At 48.9% G+C, this 17,458-nt stretch overlaps 2 protein-coding genes across 2 annotated transcripts in view; one reads left to right on the top strand and one right to left on the bottom strand.

Moving 5' to 3' along the window:
* The first annotated feature begins 3,247 nt into the window (after window positions 1-3,247).
* Window positions 3,248-17,458, top strand: part of LOC1281931 (protein sidekick-1) — a 50,931-nt gene continuing 36,720 nt past the window's right edge. Inside the window, exon 1 of the mRNA XM_061647260.1 lies at window positions 3,248-5,392. Coding sequence (XP_061503244.1) covers window positions 5,332-5,392 — 61 coding nt within the window. The 5' untranslated portion in view covers window positions 3,248-5,331. The remainder of the gene's footprint in view (window positions 5,393-17,458) is intronic.
* Window positions 5,912-8,027, bottom strand: LOC1281930 (putative serine protease K12H4.7). The gene is made up of 7 exons (XM_321914.6): window positions 7,697-8,027; window positions 7,445-7,626; window positions 7,121-7,356; window positions 6,620-7,036; window positions 6,398-6,530; window positions 6,158-6,327; window positions 5,912-6,073 (listed from the first exon to the last, which is right to left on the bottom strand). The coding sequence occupies exons 1-7, from the start codon at window positions 7,940-7,942 to the stop codon at window positions 5,967-5,969; spliced, it is 1,491 nt and encodes a 496-aa protein (XP_321914.6). The 5' UTR covers window positions 7,943-8,027; the 3' UTR covers window positions 5,912-5,966.

Here is a 17,458-nt window from a genome sequence, read left to right as displayed (position 1 = left end):
AAAAACAGTAAAAAGTAACCTTAAGTACGAAAATGTATTAAAGTTAAAAAAATGTATTTAAGTGCTCGCCACAAACTTCAGCACCAAAAGCCCTCCAGGAGCTGCTAGTTCGTGGTAGTGTTTTAAATAGCGAATTTAATGTCTCTTTTATGTTTCTCCACTGTGTTTGTGCACTTCCACGCGCGTAATGCGTGATTAATGTGTGCACAAATAGCGATGTGCATCTGCTTTCCATTACGACAGTAAAGTTCCATCGACAGCAAAGAGAGCGGTTCAACCGGGCTTCACAAATCTGCTTACTGTCAAAACCGTTTTTTCATGATTTGCAAATATTGAATTAAGCGGAATGAAAAAAAAAACATACAAAAAAGAGCGAAAAGTGGTCTCCCTTCCCACCCCTTCCCAAAAACTCCCTCCCAACAGACGGAGGCGTGAAAACGAATTAAAAAATGAAATAGAAAACTTTATCTCCACTCAGCTCTCTGCAACAATAACGGCATCAACAACACCAGGCAGCAATCGCGAGGAAGACCAACCCAACCGTTCGCAAGTACGCATCTTGATCAAATTTCAAAGATAGCAAAACAGACGAAAATAAAACGCAAAAATCGCCCGATGCAAAAATATTTCCATCATCAGCAAAGGGCGGCAAATGCGAAAAGGGAACGAACGGAACAGGAAAATGATATCTTCATTTGAGAGCATTTGATCGTAGTAACCAGTGAGTAGTTGTAACCAGTGCAGTGTTTGCCTTCCTTCTCCCATTTTTCCGCTGGCCGCAGCAGTCAGGCCCAATTTTCTTCTGCTTTCAATCCGATCAGGGTATACAAAAAATGTTCCATTCTAGAGTTTCAGTTGGTGCGTTTTTTTCGTATCATTCTTGTCGAAGATGTTTTCCCGCTTTTCCCTCTTCATTTCCCGCAATCTAACGAGAACGGGAGAGTGAAACCGGGTTTGCCCTTTCGGTTGGGGTAAACTTTTGTGCCAAGATGAAAAGCGGGGTGCTCTGCTGATAAGGGGAAATAATATCACCCCGACAAGCGGCAGGATGAAGAGCCCCAGGATGGAAAGGATGCTCATTACTGCCTCTGTGAAGGGTATTTTCACCACCAGCACCGCGGCTCTTCATCATGGTGGCCACAGTCTCAGGAAGATTAAATTCGAACCCGTTATTCGAAGATGAGAAGAAGAAGAAAAAGAAGAAGAAGAAGAAGAAGAAGCAGAGGAGGAAAGAAAAGAACCACAAACAGGTTCCGGAACGGCGGAACATTTCAGCGGTGAGGACGCCAAGTGGACGCCCAAAAGCTTCGATAATTTGTGCGATAAAAACAGTAAACAGTGTGCGAGAAGGACCCTTTTTTTCTACACATGATTGGGCAGCAAAGCCCCACTCCCCCCCCCCCCCGCCCCGCAAAAAAGGATTCAATTGCTGCTTTTTCCCTATCCCTTTCGTTCGTCTGATAGTGAGCGAGTGAGCCAACTTGGTTAGTGCCGATGGAAAAGATGAAAATAGTATAATCTGTAAGGTGATTGCATTGCACCACGCACGGGCTGCCCTCTCATCGCATTCAATTAGCAATCGCTTGTAAACTGGAGGGTAACATTATTACTCGAAAAAAAAGGCAACAAAAAAGGAATCACTTTCTTCACCATTTCCACGGAGCCCGGAATGGATTCGAAAATAGCAAAACAATTGCCCCGAAAAATGATGACAAACAGAAACAGAAACAACCGGGCCACCGGTCGAGTGTGGTTCAAAATCTTAATTTTGACTTTATCACGTTTGAGATGACGTGCAATAAATAGTACGGTAGGTAACAAAAACACACACAAAAATGCCCTCACAACACTCTCCACTTACAAGAGAAGCTTATCATTAATCTATGTTCAGCTTTCCGAGAAGCACCATTAACTGAGCACTCTTCACATTTTGTTACACAACATAACATCGCCCCGGTACGGTTTCGTCCTCCGCAGCCCAGGACACACACACACACACACTCGAGCACGAACTCGACAGCATGCTCAATTGCGTCCCGAAATGTCCTTTCCCAACCATCGGGTTTAAGTATGCGAGGATATGGGGATGGGGTGGATTGGGGGGGGGGGATTTTTTATGCCCAGCGACACTCAAACTCCAAGCGTGGGAAGCGAAATTTGAACTCATTGTCCGCACCAACAGCGCCATAGGAAGGAAGTGCTCATTCTTGAACGCATCCGTCAGCTGGACGGCGCCCGGTTCGTCCTGTTCGGCCGTGGTCATGTTTTACTGCCCCATCCACAAGGGCAGACCCCGGTTCCGGTTCTGGTCAATCAAAGTAAATCTTCTCAAGTGGCCAAATGTCTGGCTAAATCTCTTCATTCATTCTCCACGCGTCCTGTATGCGGGTCGCAGCTGTAGTCTCTTATTGTTTTTTGCTGCCTTCTTCTTTCATCCTAACGACCTGTCACTGTTGAACTGTTGATAGCTTTTTTGAGCAAAAAAAGTTTCAAAAAACTTGTTTGTTCTGGTTCACCCCGTTTTTATTTCCGGCTGCAACACAGTTCTGTGTCATCCATTGTTATCCTTCCGAGCGTACCGATTAAGGTTTGAATAAAATCAACAGATAAATTCTGACCCCGCGAACCCACGCTCTCTTTCTCTCTCTCTCTCTCTCCGTCTGTCGGGGAAAAATGAGGAAAGTTGAGAGAGAGAGAGGAACAAAAAACCCTCCAATCTCGAGAGCTGACTGAAATTCATCCACTCCCCCAGTGCCGTGCCGATTACCTGTTAAGCATTAAATTATAACACAACATTCAAAAATTAATGAACCGCACGTTTATTTTATTTCTCCGCTAATTTCCATGTGCCCGCCACTGCCCCACTGCCAGCGATGGAGGAGGGTGGTCGCAGCTGGTCGTGCTGGCGAGAGGCTTGCTAGTGTTGGTGCGATGGTCACCTTCCACTCCGCCATCAGCTGGTTTTTGGTGCTAGATGATGGTAGTGTTGGTGCACGGGGTTCAAAAGCAAATATAAATATCAAATCGGGCGGGCTGGCACGGCCTACTTTTCCGAACCGGTTCGGAAAGGTGGAAACCCGTTTCGCGCAGGGAACCGGTTTTGCTGTTCGGCACACCCGCGGTTGGGGAAGTTCGGGCCGACACGGCTAAGGGGCCGACACGTGCGCATGTCCCGCACGGTCCCGAAGCGTGGAAGCACTCACGCCGCACCAGCACATATCGCCGGAAGGCGCGTCAGTTTGCCATCGGCGAACGGGTTTTCATGCGAAATCAGTCAGTTTGGTGGAGATTCTCACGCGAGTCGAACCGAGCCGTAAATGGGATTTGAGAATTAGCCGACCCGAGGCGAGCGTCACAGCGCAACCCGTAACTTAGCGCGAGCCCCGTGCGTGTGTCCGCCGCCGTGTGTGATGATTATGCAAATGTGCAAGGTGCGAAACGGGTGCAACGGTCACACCGGAGTTCATGTGCAACGAGAATGAAATGCGAAACGAAACGTACTAATGCGTGTACTACTATTACAAGCTGTGCTACAGTGTTGAACCGTTACTAATTCAAAACGACCAAACAGTGGGTGTGCGTGGTGCTGTGAGGGTGGCAATGTTTTCCTTTCGAAACCGATCCCCGGAACCGGTGTAATTAAGCAGAATAAACCGTGCCCCCCCGCCGTTCGTTCGGTTCGGGGAAAACGTTGGGAAAACGATAATTTGATCGGAAAAAAGGTGAAAAAAGGTGTACCGAAAAAAACCGAGCTGACAGTTTGACACGCGTTTATTTCACCTCGTCAGTGCGGAGTGTTGCCCGAAAAAAAAGTGTCCGGTTGAAAAGCGCTCGTTTCGGTCTCACCTTCCCTTTATGACGTGGTACCCGTCAGCACGGGAACGATTAAATTAATTTTTCTATTCAGTTCCGATAGCCGCCTTCTGGCCGCCCCGACGCGACGGTTCCACGCTCACCGGGAGCGGCAACGATATTGGATTAGATTACGGCTTACGGCATGACAGTTATTTAGTTGACGAGTCGGTCCACGCGGACGAAAAAGTGCAATCGTTTCCCTCGACACCACGGCCTGCTGCTGATGAACTGACAAGCGCTAGCACGCCGACAGCCACTGGCTTGTTTGAAGTCAAGCGAAACAAAACACACATACAACAACAAAAAATGGAAACATAACATCATCCCTGGAAACTGCATCATCAATCCATTGCAGGGTCCGCGGCGGTGATCCAAAAGGGTCCGCTTGACGCGATACATACTAATGATTTAATAATGCGGGCGCGTATGCAAATGAAGGCTGCTGACGATGGCAGTCGCTGTCCGGGACATGATGGCAGCCTTCTTGCGACGGCATCTCCGGCCTCGCGCCTCTGAACTGCGCCGCACGACTGGGCGGTGGTGTGGTGGTCAGACCGTTTGAGCTACTTGAGCCAACAACACGCAAAAAAAAAGTACAACCTATCCTTCATCACCAGCGTCAGCGTCAAGCGAGCTTGGTACTTGGGTGCACTTGGGTGGTCCTCGCGCGAACTCGCGAACTAACTCCAAACACTGCTGAATCATTCAGTCCTGTTTGTGGTGACGGTAGTGCGCTTGCTGCCGATGGCAGCCTAACCCGTGACACCGGAGAATCGGGTTACTGGACACCCAGTATGAATGTGCGTGTGTTCGAGAGTTTTTTTCCTCGTTTCTGCCACTCTTTGTTTGCTGTGCTTTGATTTGAGCGCGAGAAAAACTGATTCGAAGCGTGAGTTGGTGCGCTAAAAAGTGCGTGCGCGTGCAGCGAGAGGAGTGATTGATGAATAATTTAAAATGTGCTGACTGACGGTGAAGCAAAAGCCGCGGGAGAGTGTTCCTGTCAGAGGCCGTAGGTAGGAGAACCTACGCTCGGCGCTGTTTGAAGTGGATATCATAAATTAATCTACCACACAGTTGTGATCTTCGCGCTGTGGAGCGAATCCCACGGAAAAAAAAGTCTAGTGAAAGTGCACAACGCGAAGAAGTGGTACGTACGGCAATAAAAGCAAAAGGTGGCCCTTAACGTGTGTGTTTCTATGTGCTTGTGTGTGTGTAGTGAAATGGTGTAAGCCCACCAGACCCCATTGTTTGCGAGTGTGCGGCCAGTAGCCTCCCAAGACGCTGGTGGTGTGCGACCCGAGGACGCCTGCAGGGGGAGCAGTAACGAAATATTTTTCCCATCAGCCGTCGGCTTTCTCGTGGGCCATCCCCAATTGCTGCCTCCTCGGCTGTGGGTGGCGACAAGCAACGCAACGCGTAAAGGCGGGCCGCACCCACCCAAAACCACCCAAACCACCAGCCAATAGAAAAATCAACATGGAAACACGAATAGGATTATTAGGATTATTTTTCTATTACTTCGTCGTGATTTCTACGGGTAAGTGAATACACCGAAATCCCAATTATCATTTCCATTGCGGATCCGCCAGAAGCGGGATTTGAATAATTTTTCCTTTATCGATTGTTAAGTGGAAACGCGCACGACCGCACGACCGGAATCGGGCCACGACCAGCGCAAAGCCCCGTGAGCCCCGTGAGTCGCTAATGAATTGCCCGTTGACCGTGATGCGGGAGCGTTGTAAGCGTCCCACTCTACGCCTCCACCTCTTTCATTCCCTCCCAAACGGTCTCTTGCTCTTAGCGTAAAACCGAATCGATCCGATAAGGGTGTGAGAATCCTTAGCATTCTGATGAATCTATACTTCCAGAAAATGACATTAATGGGTGTAATTTAATTATACATCCCCTGATTACGTCGAACCGCTTCCCATCGATTGGAGCTCCGGGAAAGCTTCTCTTGAAAATTCAATCCTTATCACCTGAACTTTCAATGGGTGCTTCATGCAAACTGTGATATTAAAATTCATCGAAACGATGCCCTAAGCTTATATCGACGTACAAGTACGTAGACAATTTTAATCCGTAAACAAACAGAGAAACAAACCGAAGCTTTAGGCTAGCCATTTCTTTACCAGCTCCAGAATCTTTTCCTTCGCTGCTCGCATTTCAGCCGAATCTTGGGCGGTGATTGAGCTCAAATCGGCACAGTGGGCAGCTCCTGGAAAAGGCAGAAACAGGACAGTTTGAATTCCATCGCATTTAACTCTCTGGTGTTAATCAAAACTCTCCCTCAAATATGTACCTGGAATGACGACAGCCGGGGACTGATCGTTCAGATCCTGCTGGATGCCCATCGCACGCCAAGGATCAAGTTGACCCTGAGTGAAGAAGACGTTCGTCACTTCCGGATTCCATCCGCCGTAGATGACGTTCGTCCTGTCGGCATTGTTCATCATTCTCGTCTTATCGAAGCTGCCAAACAAAACGATACACAGGTCACTGGGACTTGACGCAAGCCGTCCACTATCATTACAACACTTACAATCCATCGTACAGATCACCACACAACTTCACGAACAAGTCGACCGGGAAGCTGGAACCAAAGATCTGCTTGGACGAGCCCGAAATCTGATACCATCCGTACTCGGCACAGGTTTGGTACAGCCACTGGCGCACTATTGCACAGCAACAGGGGGGATGGGGAAAACAATGGTAGCATTACGATACACACACTCAATCGACACGAGCTTCCGATTACACCTACTTGAGCTCATGGCAGCACCCTCATTCCAGGCGGTGTTTTTGTAGTAATCAACCATAGCCTTGTAGCCATAGCTGTTGCAGTTGGTCGATGTCAAACCTCGCGTCACAAGCTTGGCCAGCGCTTGCATATCGTCCGTGATGGTGGCATCCTCGATGACCTGGCACACACCCTCAATGTCTCCGGTCGAGTGATACTGAACCACTCCCGCAAACTCATCCGACAGACTGCTGAAGAAGTTCATGCGATCCAGCGGCTGGGACAGATCCACATCGCTGCACAGCTGAAACTCCTGCGCGACACTTGCGTACTCCCCGCGGTCCAGTAGCTCCTCTGTCTGCCGGATGGCCCGCTCAATACGATCGGCACAGCTCTGTCCTCCGACCAGTCGGATGCTCTCCGTCACAATCTCCTTGTACTCTGTATGAGCGGGGAAAAACAACCCACGATTTAAGATGCATTACGGTTTGTGGTAACGCGTCTAGCGAGCCACCCATTGCTTACCGGTAAACTCAACCTTGGCAAACACCGGAGCACTTGAGGCCCACGCTCCGTTTATCAGGTGCGGGTACTTCTGGCGGAACCACGACACCATGGTGGCGGAGTACGATCCACCGATCATGATAACGCCCGACTTCTCCGCACCCGGGATCGTCTTGCGCATCTCCACCACAAAGTGCGCCAAATCCGCCAGCGCCTGATCGATGTTCAGATACTTCAGTTTATCAGTACGTAGGTCGCTGCAAAAATTGCCACAAAACAACAGCGATAATGCCCAGCGTGTGATAAGCAAGCGCACCCATCATCATCATCATCATCCTCACTTACACAGTCGGATGGCTCTGGCCGTAGAAACGATGCTCGGTGTAGAACAGATAACCCTTCAGCTCGGCCGCCATATCGTACACGTGGCCACGGGAGATGCTTCCCGCGGAGATTTCCCACTCACCGCCGACGTAGATGAACAGCGGGCCGCCCTCGACGTAGTGTTCACCGTTGGCCATGTAGCGCTGAAATTAGCAACAAAAACAGTCAGCGCACTCTCCAAGGGCGGTGCGAAACCTGCCTGCGGTCACTCACCATCGACCAGGTGTTGACATTTTGCGGGTCAAAGTGATCCAGCCGCTGCATGATGTGTTTCGTCTCGACGGGGGCGGCCTTGCGCGACGGCGAACCGCCCTGAATCGGAGGCTCTCGGTGCATCCGTTCCCATGCCCGCTGATTGCGGAGCACTTGCTGAACGCCATCTTTCTGCTGCGGCTGCGGCTCCAGGACAAACGCGCCCACGAAGCCCAGAAGGCAAACCAAGGCCAACGGAGATTTCATCACGTTTTAGTACTCAACACACTGCACCACCCAACCACAGTCCAACTAAACGTTCGACCGCATTCGCCGCACAGTTGAACGCACTCCCCGTATTTATAGGTTGCGGTCCAGGCTCTGCTCGCAGGCAGTTGTAATCTTATCGGACGGATTTCACTACGTATACTGTGATTTAATCCCATTCTTCACCTACCAATCCAACTGGACAGTCGTCTCGATTGACCACGTATCGGTGAAAATCGACAAACTTATTGGTCTGTTTTCATTCATCGCGTTCGTTGGAGCAAACGAGTGATAGCGCGTTTGGCGAAGATAGGAACATACAAGCGTATTGTAAAACGCCACACAACTGATTGTGGCGGTGAGTTTATCTCGCTGATTGGACAATTAGGAGAATGAGTGGCTAAATTGCCATAAATACGCAACAGTTGTATTGTCAACAGTATATTCCCCCCGGGTGCTCGAGTGAGGTGTAGCGTGTTACAAACAGCTGCTTAAAATAGCTCCACATTCAACTTGCAACTCTTCAAACGGCGGGTGGATTACGATAATAATATACATCAATCGATGATTCATCCGACTTTGTCACGGCAACAAAATGGAAGCATGGGGACCACCGGGAATGCAAAATTAATCTCGCAGATAGCTAGTGCTCGTTTAAAGTGCACTTTAGAAACGGCACAAACACAACGGCTTAACATACCACACTAAAACACGTGCTTCAAACGCGGCCACAAAACATGCCCACAGCACACTTCCATCAGCAATTGTCATCCTCGCTAGAACAAGCGGGTTATTCACTCGGAAGGAAAACCATTTCCGCTTGCACGAGCATAACCATCAAGCTTCCTTGTCGAACTGTTCGTTCGCTCCCCGTATCCAATTACCAAACGGGCGCACATTCCAGACACCCACACCCACCTTCCTAGTGTGCCATTGCCAGCCCGCTCGCCCCGCCCCAGTGCAGCTAAAGCCTCTTCCAACAACGGAGTCTAATTATGGAATTAATTCGTTAATTTCCTTATCTCTTTAACGATCTGAAGACAGGGCCACGAAATGAGGAGCTGACAAAACCCTGCCGCCCCGCATTCTCCCCTCTTTTACCTGCCCGCTTTTAGTAGAATCTGCTGACTCTGCTCGAGCCCCTGGCCTGCAGAACAGCAGAAGAAGCGCCTTGATTTGCATCGAAGACTTTGCGCCGTCTTCAGCGGCACGATAAGACACGGAGAAACCGAAAAGGCAGTTGAACGCACTGACGGAACGCACCAACAGGAACGCACACAAAAGAAAGACCTCCCCCCCCCCGTCCTATTTGTGAAGCTTCACTGAGCTTTTCCGCCGTCCCTGCCCGCTGTATCACTTTGGTAATGGGATAAAAATATTTGCAGATGGGCAGGGAGCTGGGGATGTCGTTGCCCCTATGCTGACGCGAACGCGGAAACTACACGCCGGCACATTGCCGCACATTGCCATCGTTTCTTGGGATTGAATTTTTCGCGTAAAAAACGAAGAAGATGATGCCGTGTATCGAAGAGATGTGTATTTCCCGGCCCTTGTGACGGTGTCGGTGGTTGACGACAGCGGGCTGGTGAAGCCATCCACCGCCCATCCCACATCCATTCCTGAGGCTTCCTTCCTTTTGGGTGGAAAGTGAAAGAACACAAGAACAACGTTATCGTTACATAATGTTTTGCATAAAACATAGGCGAACGAACACCGTGGCGTTTGCGTTGGTAGCATGGGCGCCGACTGAAGAGTGCCGTGAAAAGTGCCCGTTTTCCTTGACAAACGCAATGCATGTGCGTGCGCGTGTGTGTGTGGGTCCCTGCACGCGAGCCTCAAAACGGAGGCTAAGTGATGGCAACCATTCACCCGGCATGTCGTTCGGTCTTAAGACGCTCACGCTTGCCGGCGAACGAGTGGGAATCTTTATTTTGGTTTTCAGCCTTCCTCGTTGCTGCTTAACAATGACAAAGAGGCAGGAGCCAGCGTTCGGCTGCTTGGTATGGGGAAAAAGGGGAAGCTCTATCGAGCATTAAAAATGTACTACCCTTGGCAGCGTGTACGTTAGTATGCTTTTATCGCGGGCGGAAGGGAGGAATCAAACCCACCGCACCACCCGGTCTGGTGCAAAGTGAGAAAAGCGACAACCCATGCCAATTGACATGTTAGGATGGGTACGATGCGTCATCTGCCATAGGAACGCAACCCTTCCCTTACAAAACAGACCCGGACCCGGACACGTCGCCAGTTTCGTTGAGATGTTGACAAATGTTTTCCAACACGCACGATCGGAGAAAACTCTTTGTACCATTTGATAACGTTTAACCGTATGGATTCAATCACACGCAGCCGGGGCAGAAGCTTTTCATAAATAACAGATCCATTTCCCTCCCCCGACAGATGGCAGATACTGCGGTGGTACGTGCGTGCCACTGTCAATTCATCGGGCTTGCTATCATGCTGTTCCTGATTTCCAGAGCTTTACTAAGTAGCTAAGCTTTGAACGTCTCACTCTCCCTATCTTCACATCTCTCTGGTGCGGTAATCTCTTATCTTGGCATCATGATACCTTCCCTGCTCCTTCCCGGAGCAGCTGCTAGCGAATCGCTTTTAAACCCATTGCGTAAATATTGAACGAATTCCTTTGTTATTCTTCGAGGATAATCGTCCCGTAATCACTTCCACCTCCTGGTGGCTGGCTGGCCACCGGGTTCGACCGGATCTCCGTATCGGACCAATCTGGCAGCCGATCAAAGGTTGTTAAGCAAGCAGACAAACCATGGACAAACGCAAACGGTGCTGTAGTGCTCTCGTGCTTGTTGTCAAAGAATACAACTCCACCCCAAGCGGGACTGGGACTTACCAGTACCGGTAAGAGGTTTATCGATGCTTACCGATGTCTCCTTGCCCACTATTAAAGCACTGCGGCGAGACCTTGAGTACGATGTTCCCCGGAGCCCGGGAGAGCGAACGCACACGCACACGGCGGGCACATGGAAATGTCAAACAAGTTCATGCTTACACCGGATTACGTGCCATCCGTCTCCATGACAAACATCATAAATTGGTCCCTTCAAGATGTGTGTATTTTCAATCGATGCGACTAGATACACCGTCCTGGACCGTGTTGTGACCATACGCCCAAACCAACCACCTCACAGGTTACCTTTGCCTCAGCACTTGAGAATCAGCAGGAACTGTTCGTCTTCGTGAGGGGTGCCAGCGGGTGGATGCAAAAATTGCTTCTCACTTTGATGCTTCCAATCAATACGGTGGTTGAGGAAACTTTCCCGGGATGTTTGCGAGCAACTACACTGACGCAATCGTTACCGGTCCAGTACACTGCTCGCTCGCACCGAAATGCTTCGGGTCGCTTGAGGTCGCCTTCACCAACGCCCACCCCCCCCCCCCCCCCACTATTAGATTGCATGCTGGCGAACACTTCAGCTTACCCTTTTTAAAAGGACCGACAACAAACGACCACACCACTGCGACCAAAACGTTCATCGGGAATCATGTCAGGTCCGGGCAAAGCTGGAGATGTGGTCGGGCGAGAAAGTTTGCTGACGGTGCCGAACGTGGACCGCTTTTCGCCCCAGAATGAACGAAATCCGGTGGCCGGATTAGTACTGGTGGGGGAAGGGGGCAAGTTTTGCAACCAACTCAACCGAGGGCTTTTGTACAAACTCCGGTCTTTCCTTCGTGGCAATGGCCCTTCCCTCCGAACCAACGACGGCTGGAATGAATTTTGCCCAGCTTGGTTGGTTTGGTTGGCGCAAATTTAAATTCCCAAGCGTGCAAAGGCATCCCAACCAAGCCGAAGGTGACGGTTCATGAAGGACCCGAAAATGGCCAACGAAAGCACCATCAAACGCGCCGACCGCCACCGCGATCGATGACGGACGCTTCCGACGAGCTCGAAACTTTGCTGGCAGAATTACGGAAGGTCACCGTCGCCGAAAATGGTCCGATATTTCCCGCTTTAAAATGCTGGCGAGAGGGTAGGCTGGCTGGCAGGAAGGGCAGTTCCTGGAACGGGAGCAAATGTAAACACCAAGCGCTCCTGTGCGCTCCCCACAGACGCTGTTTATTGACATCGTCGATAAATTTTGTGTACATATTTACAAAACAGGGAAATTTGCATTGCGCATGCGAATGTTCCTGGTGCCAGCGCTGCCTGGTGCTTTACCGGCAGTCCACACTTTGCACTTTGATCACGCCAATTACACAACCTTTTGGGGTTGGTTTGGCGGGGAGAATGAGAATTCATGCCGTGGCGCTTGCTGGTGCGTTGTGCGAAACTCGTGCCACGGCCCCGGACAAGTTTCAACTTCAAACGTTCAACTTCGAGCGTTTCGTGAAACACGTCAGTTCCGTTTGGACAAGCGCGTAATCGCAAGTGCAATCTAATAATCAAAGCTGTGTAAATGTGCATCGTTTGGCGTTCGTTGGCGCAATGATTAATGTAAGCATCGCTGCAAACTAAACAAACTTCTCTGTGTGTTGTGTTGTGCTGTGTACATTTATCAAAGCAAAGTACTGACGTCCCATTTGCTATGCGATAAACGCTTGTCCCGACCACGGTGAAAGTCATTGGAAACGAGCGAATGATCAATGGATCGATGGCCCATTAATCAATACAATGTGCAAACCCCATTTGACGATGTCATCCAAAGTCGATTGGCGAGCCAGCGACCAAAAAAGAGCCATTTTGAGAGAGTGCCAGTGGGGGACCAACTTTACCACTTGGCAAACAGAATGCTAATCACGATGAGGACAGCCAGTCGGCTTCGCGCCCCGACCACCACACAAGGGGCGATTCCATTTGATCGATCCAATATTTACTGTCGAAGCATAAAAAATCAAATCTACTTTAGAAAACCACCCAGCCCAGGCCAGCAGAGAGCAGTTTAAGCCTATCGGTTTTCAAACGCTGATACACAGTGCTGCCTTCCTGTACCGTCGGCATGCCAGCGAGAACCCGTTCGCGCAGAACGGAATCCGGTAGGTCAATATTGACCCGGCAAATAGCGTCTATTCATCAACGGCATTCCAAGGCCGCGACGTCCGGCACGAAACGTCGGGTACGGAAGAAAGCCGTAACTGAAACTAAAACGACTCAATCAGGCCACTGCGGCCCGCAGCCAGCCGCTAGCAGGCTTTGCGCCTTGGCGGTGGCTCCGGTGGGCTGTTATCACCCTTTCCCCGCATCAATCGCTGTACTGAATGAAAGCTTCTGACCCAAGGGGAGGAAAGGAAGGAGTGCACACTCTATGAATAACCAATTTTCTACCTCTGCCGCCTCCGAACCCTCCCTTATCCGTCCGTTCTTGCTTGTGCTGTTCTGCCGTTGCCTGGGTGCTGTTACAAAGTTAACTCTTTTCGCCTGCAATCCGCTCTGTACAGGACGAGTCCGCCCGAGACTATCGACCACTCCCGAACGATGATAAAGTACGTCAACTTTTAAATAAACTAATAAATTGCAATTTCAATTCCCTCACTTGCTTCGTAAACTGATAAATTTTATGAATACATAATACATAAGACTGATTTCTCGCCCACCGCCTTTTTGCCCGGTGCGGCGACAACCGCCGCATTCCACGACCGACTTTGGCGTTCTGGCGAAATGCCAGCAAACATCGGCAAGTCGTCCACGCCACGTCCAGCGTCTTGGCTCCCCTCGTCCCTCCTGTCACTCGATGCAACGATATTGGCTTTCTTGCGCGGCATAATTGAATTGTGTGCTTGTGGGCGGAAGCGTCGGTTCATTCTGTGCAGCGGTGCAGCGACGGAACGATGTTTCGTATCGATGCAGCATTTTTGAAGCTCCTTATTTCAATGACTGATAGACTTTTTTGTGCTCCCTCGGCACCCGCTTTTTTTCACTGTTGAACCTTGCACGGTTGAAGGATGGTGGCGAAGCGAAACTTTGGATGCTTTTCATTTTTGCATATCAGACCAGTGCATGAAAGAAGCATAGATTCACTAAGGAGGAGCAAGTGCAACACTCGAAGAACAGCCGTCGCAGCTCCAGAGCAAATGGAAGCAAGATAGCGATAGTTGCTTTTGTGTTGCGGCAAGTTGTTGTTAGAGAGCGATAGGATAAACTCGGTCTTACCGAGTCAAACCGTTCTCCTTGGCTGACTGCAGTTCGCGAAAGTTGCTCCTTCGATAGCGAAACAGCCACAGAGAAACAGCGTGCAAGATGAATGCGCTGAGCAAGATTCGTCGCTTTGAACTTGTCGGCTTGTGCTTCATAACGGGTCAAAGATCACGATAAACTAATAAAGTGATAAGCGAGGATAAAGTATTATCGTGCGGATTTTTCACGATGCTATAAAATTGTTCCCCACACTGTCGGAAAGAGCGTTTGTAGAACATTTTTGGGAATGTTGGAATAATTTGTGCAGTGCTTATATTGTTAAGAATTGCTCAAAAGATGATGGTTTATTTTCTCTAGAAATTCTTCAATGTGTTGAAAGTTAATCAACACAAACTATCTCAAACTGGCTCGAAAACACATCAGTTTGCATGAATACTTCGGTTGTAATGTAAAAAAACAACCCATAGGTAAGTCCTGCACATGATGTGTAATTCCTGAAAGAAGAAAAAACCCCGTGATGACGGTATATGCTTCACTTCCCTCAGGTAACCCATACAATTGGTTTCTATATTTAAAAAACTATCCCCTGTCATGAGCAATTTGCCTACATTCAGGCGTAGCTCAACAGATCGAGTTTGCCTACATTCAGGGGCACAGGGGCATGCTTGTTAATTGGTTTAAAAAGGTTTAATAACAAAAACTGCTTCCAGCGATCGGGTGAGCGTCCACTTGTTGTAGCAAAGTTGTAACCACTTACGTGATGCTTGATTCGTAGAAATCTTCAACATTACAAACATATTTAAAACACCCATTCCAGCAATGTGTTTGCGTGTGTGTGGCAACGGCAAGCCACATTGTTATTCGAGTAAACCGGCCATCATCCATCGCCCCATTTCTAACACCAAACGAAGAGAAAGGTTTTCGTGTCTATTTCTCTATCCGGCCCCGTCTCCAACTGCCAACGTTAATTGTTGCCCTATCTAGCCTAAAACCACCAATCAATCCAACAAAGTTCGTTCTGCATCAGACACACACTTATTTGCCTAAAAGGGTCCCGTACGGCTAGGCTCTTTTGCCTCGATATATAAAAAAAAACACTCTAAACCACAATAAACCTGCTTGTTTTTCGTATTTTGTAGAGCTACGAAACAATGTGTCCGGCGAAACTGTTGAGCTCACTATAACACGACAAACCTTTTCTTTCCTTGGCCCAAGCATCAATGTTCTTCTCGGAACGAGATCCCAAATTGGATGGTATCGGAGGAGAGCTGTTTCTCGGAACCATTCGGCCCCTTCATTGGGGACCATTTTACACTTTTTTCTTCAATCTTGCCATCATTTCAAGCTCCTTGTGCTTTCTTTTCCATTTCTCCCGGAAAGCGGAAAGCAGGAAAAATAAACAAAAACTTTTCACGTGGTTGCACCTTTCTTCCAACGCTTCATCATCATGATACTGTTGCTTGCTGCTACCGATGTGTGTGTGTGTCTGTATGGTATCGTTTAAAAAGGCACCAACAAAACACAAACTCAAACCATGCACTCTGCTTCCTTTTCGCATCGAAAACGAACGCTTTGTTCGGTGTCAAAGTTTTTCCATTTCTCCTTTCTTAATCGTGTGTCCTCCCCGGTTTTGGGCACACTGTCTTCGGCATTCTGCCTCTTGCACGTGTTGCTGTCGTGTTTTTTTCCACTGTCGTCGAAGGTGCGAACTGTAAACTGAAGGTTACAACAACACCCAGCCCTTTCGCAGGCGGATGGGCGTCGGGCCAGGTCACCCATTTCTCGCTTTGCAAGTGGTTCGTAGCTGTCACGAGACGACACCACCGTTCTTCTGCACCCACTGCAACTTCCATTCATTTAAGCGGAACAGGTGAAAATGTAACGAATGAAAAAAGCACCATCAACATTAGCAAGCCAGCTCGATTATCCACCTTTTCGTTTCGTTCTACTTGTGCGCCAAAAAAATGGCTCTTTCGAAAACGCGAACGCAGGACCACCAAACTCGACATCGTATCCTTTTTCACAGGATCCTTTCGGGCTCAATGACTCGTGTATTGCCGCAATACACACGCTTTGGTTGTTTTTTGTAGTTGTTGTTGTCGTTGCTGTGGTGCTCTCCCTCCCCGTTCACTGCGCAACAACACTCTTGTAAAGTTTGTAATTTGTTCGCTCATTCGTTTTTACGCCCAATAGTCAACGCCACACTTTATCGACCCACCGGGTTTGGGCAATGGGTTTGTGTCCCTTTTTTTTTTAAACTATATTAAATTTTTTGCCCTTCCTTGCGAAACGCTCTAATTGGAACCGGGGGGTGCGGGTAGGTGCGCGTTCTTCCAGCCGTAAAATGCAAAACTGCTGAAACCCTCCGAGAAGTTTGCCCTCCGAGAAGCACCATCATCAAACACCATCGACCACCTACAGGATACGGGGCGGAATCGATTTCAATCTAGAGCCCTCCAGCCGCCGGCCCGGTTTGCCAGTGGCCGGTTAAATTAATTTTACTCGTCCTCGTAAACTTCAACCTCATTGTGGGGCAGAACGTTCCCGAGACCATCCGGTACTGGGCGGTGGCGATGGCTGACACCTAGCAGCGGTGCGTATGGTCGAGTAGTAAAATTGTCATTTTATTTCGATCCTCTCCAACGGTGCAGTCGCACTAGAGGAAGGTTGCTAGGGCTGACTGCTTTACATATCCTGCTTGTTGGGTAATAAAATCCCTTGATGCTTGACCACTCAAAATTCTCTTTTTGTCCGATCATAAACCGTGCCCTTATTATGCCCGCTCTTTGCAATGATTCCTGTTTTCACATTTACAGTCTCGAGAACTATTTTCAAATTTAATCACAATTCACAAACTTTAAATAAACCTCATAGCGTTGCGGCCTTTCAAAAAAACTCATACCGAAACAACATATTCCAACAATAACTGTCGTGATTGGTTTCTTGTCTAGCTTCCCCCCAACTAAAGGCTGGTTCTATTTTCGCAAACGCTTATTTTTTCCTTGAAAAACCTCATTCAATCATCCGTTCGCAGAATGAAACTGATTGAAAGACGGTTGATAATAATTTTAAGATTTTGCGAAAAATGATTCACTCGCAAATCGCCCCCGAACGCGACATTTACAACAGAAGCACACCGGAGCTGCTCTAAGCCCGCGTTTACGAAACGACGCAGCGGCACGGCGAACGACTTTCATCGTTCTCCGTGGTAAAATTATCCCGCATTATTGTAATTTCCCTGCTGACTTCGAGACAAGATTGGCCCCGACAGTTCGCCAGTAAAACTAAGCCGCTCCAGCACCGACCCACCGTAACCGAAACAATTTCATCAATCATTTATGATCCACGTATTTTCCGGCACCGGCTGCCACTCAAAACAGCCCGAGCAGCAGACGGGGAGGGGGAAGAAGCGC

Source organism: Anopheles gambiae, chromosome 2 (assembly GCF_943734735.2).
Source record: "Anopheles gambiae chromosome 2, idAnoGambNW_F1_1, whole genome shotgun sequence".
In the NCBI taxonomy this organism is placed as follows: Eukaryota; Metazoa; Arthropoda; class Insecta; order Diptera; family Culicidae; genus Anopheles; species Anopheles gambiae.
Note: the sequence above shows the minus strand (reverse complement) of the source record. Positions and strands in the feature narration are given on the sequence as shown.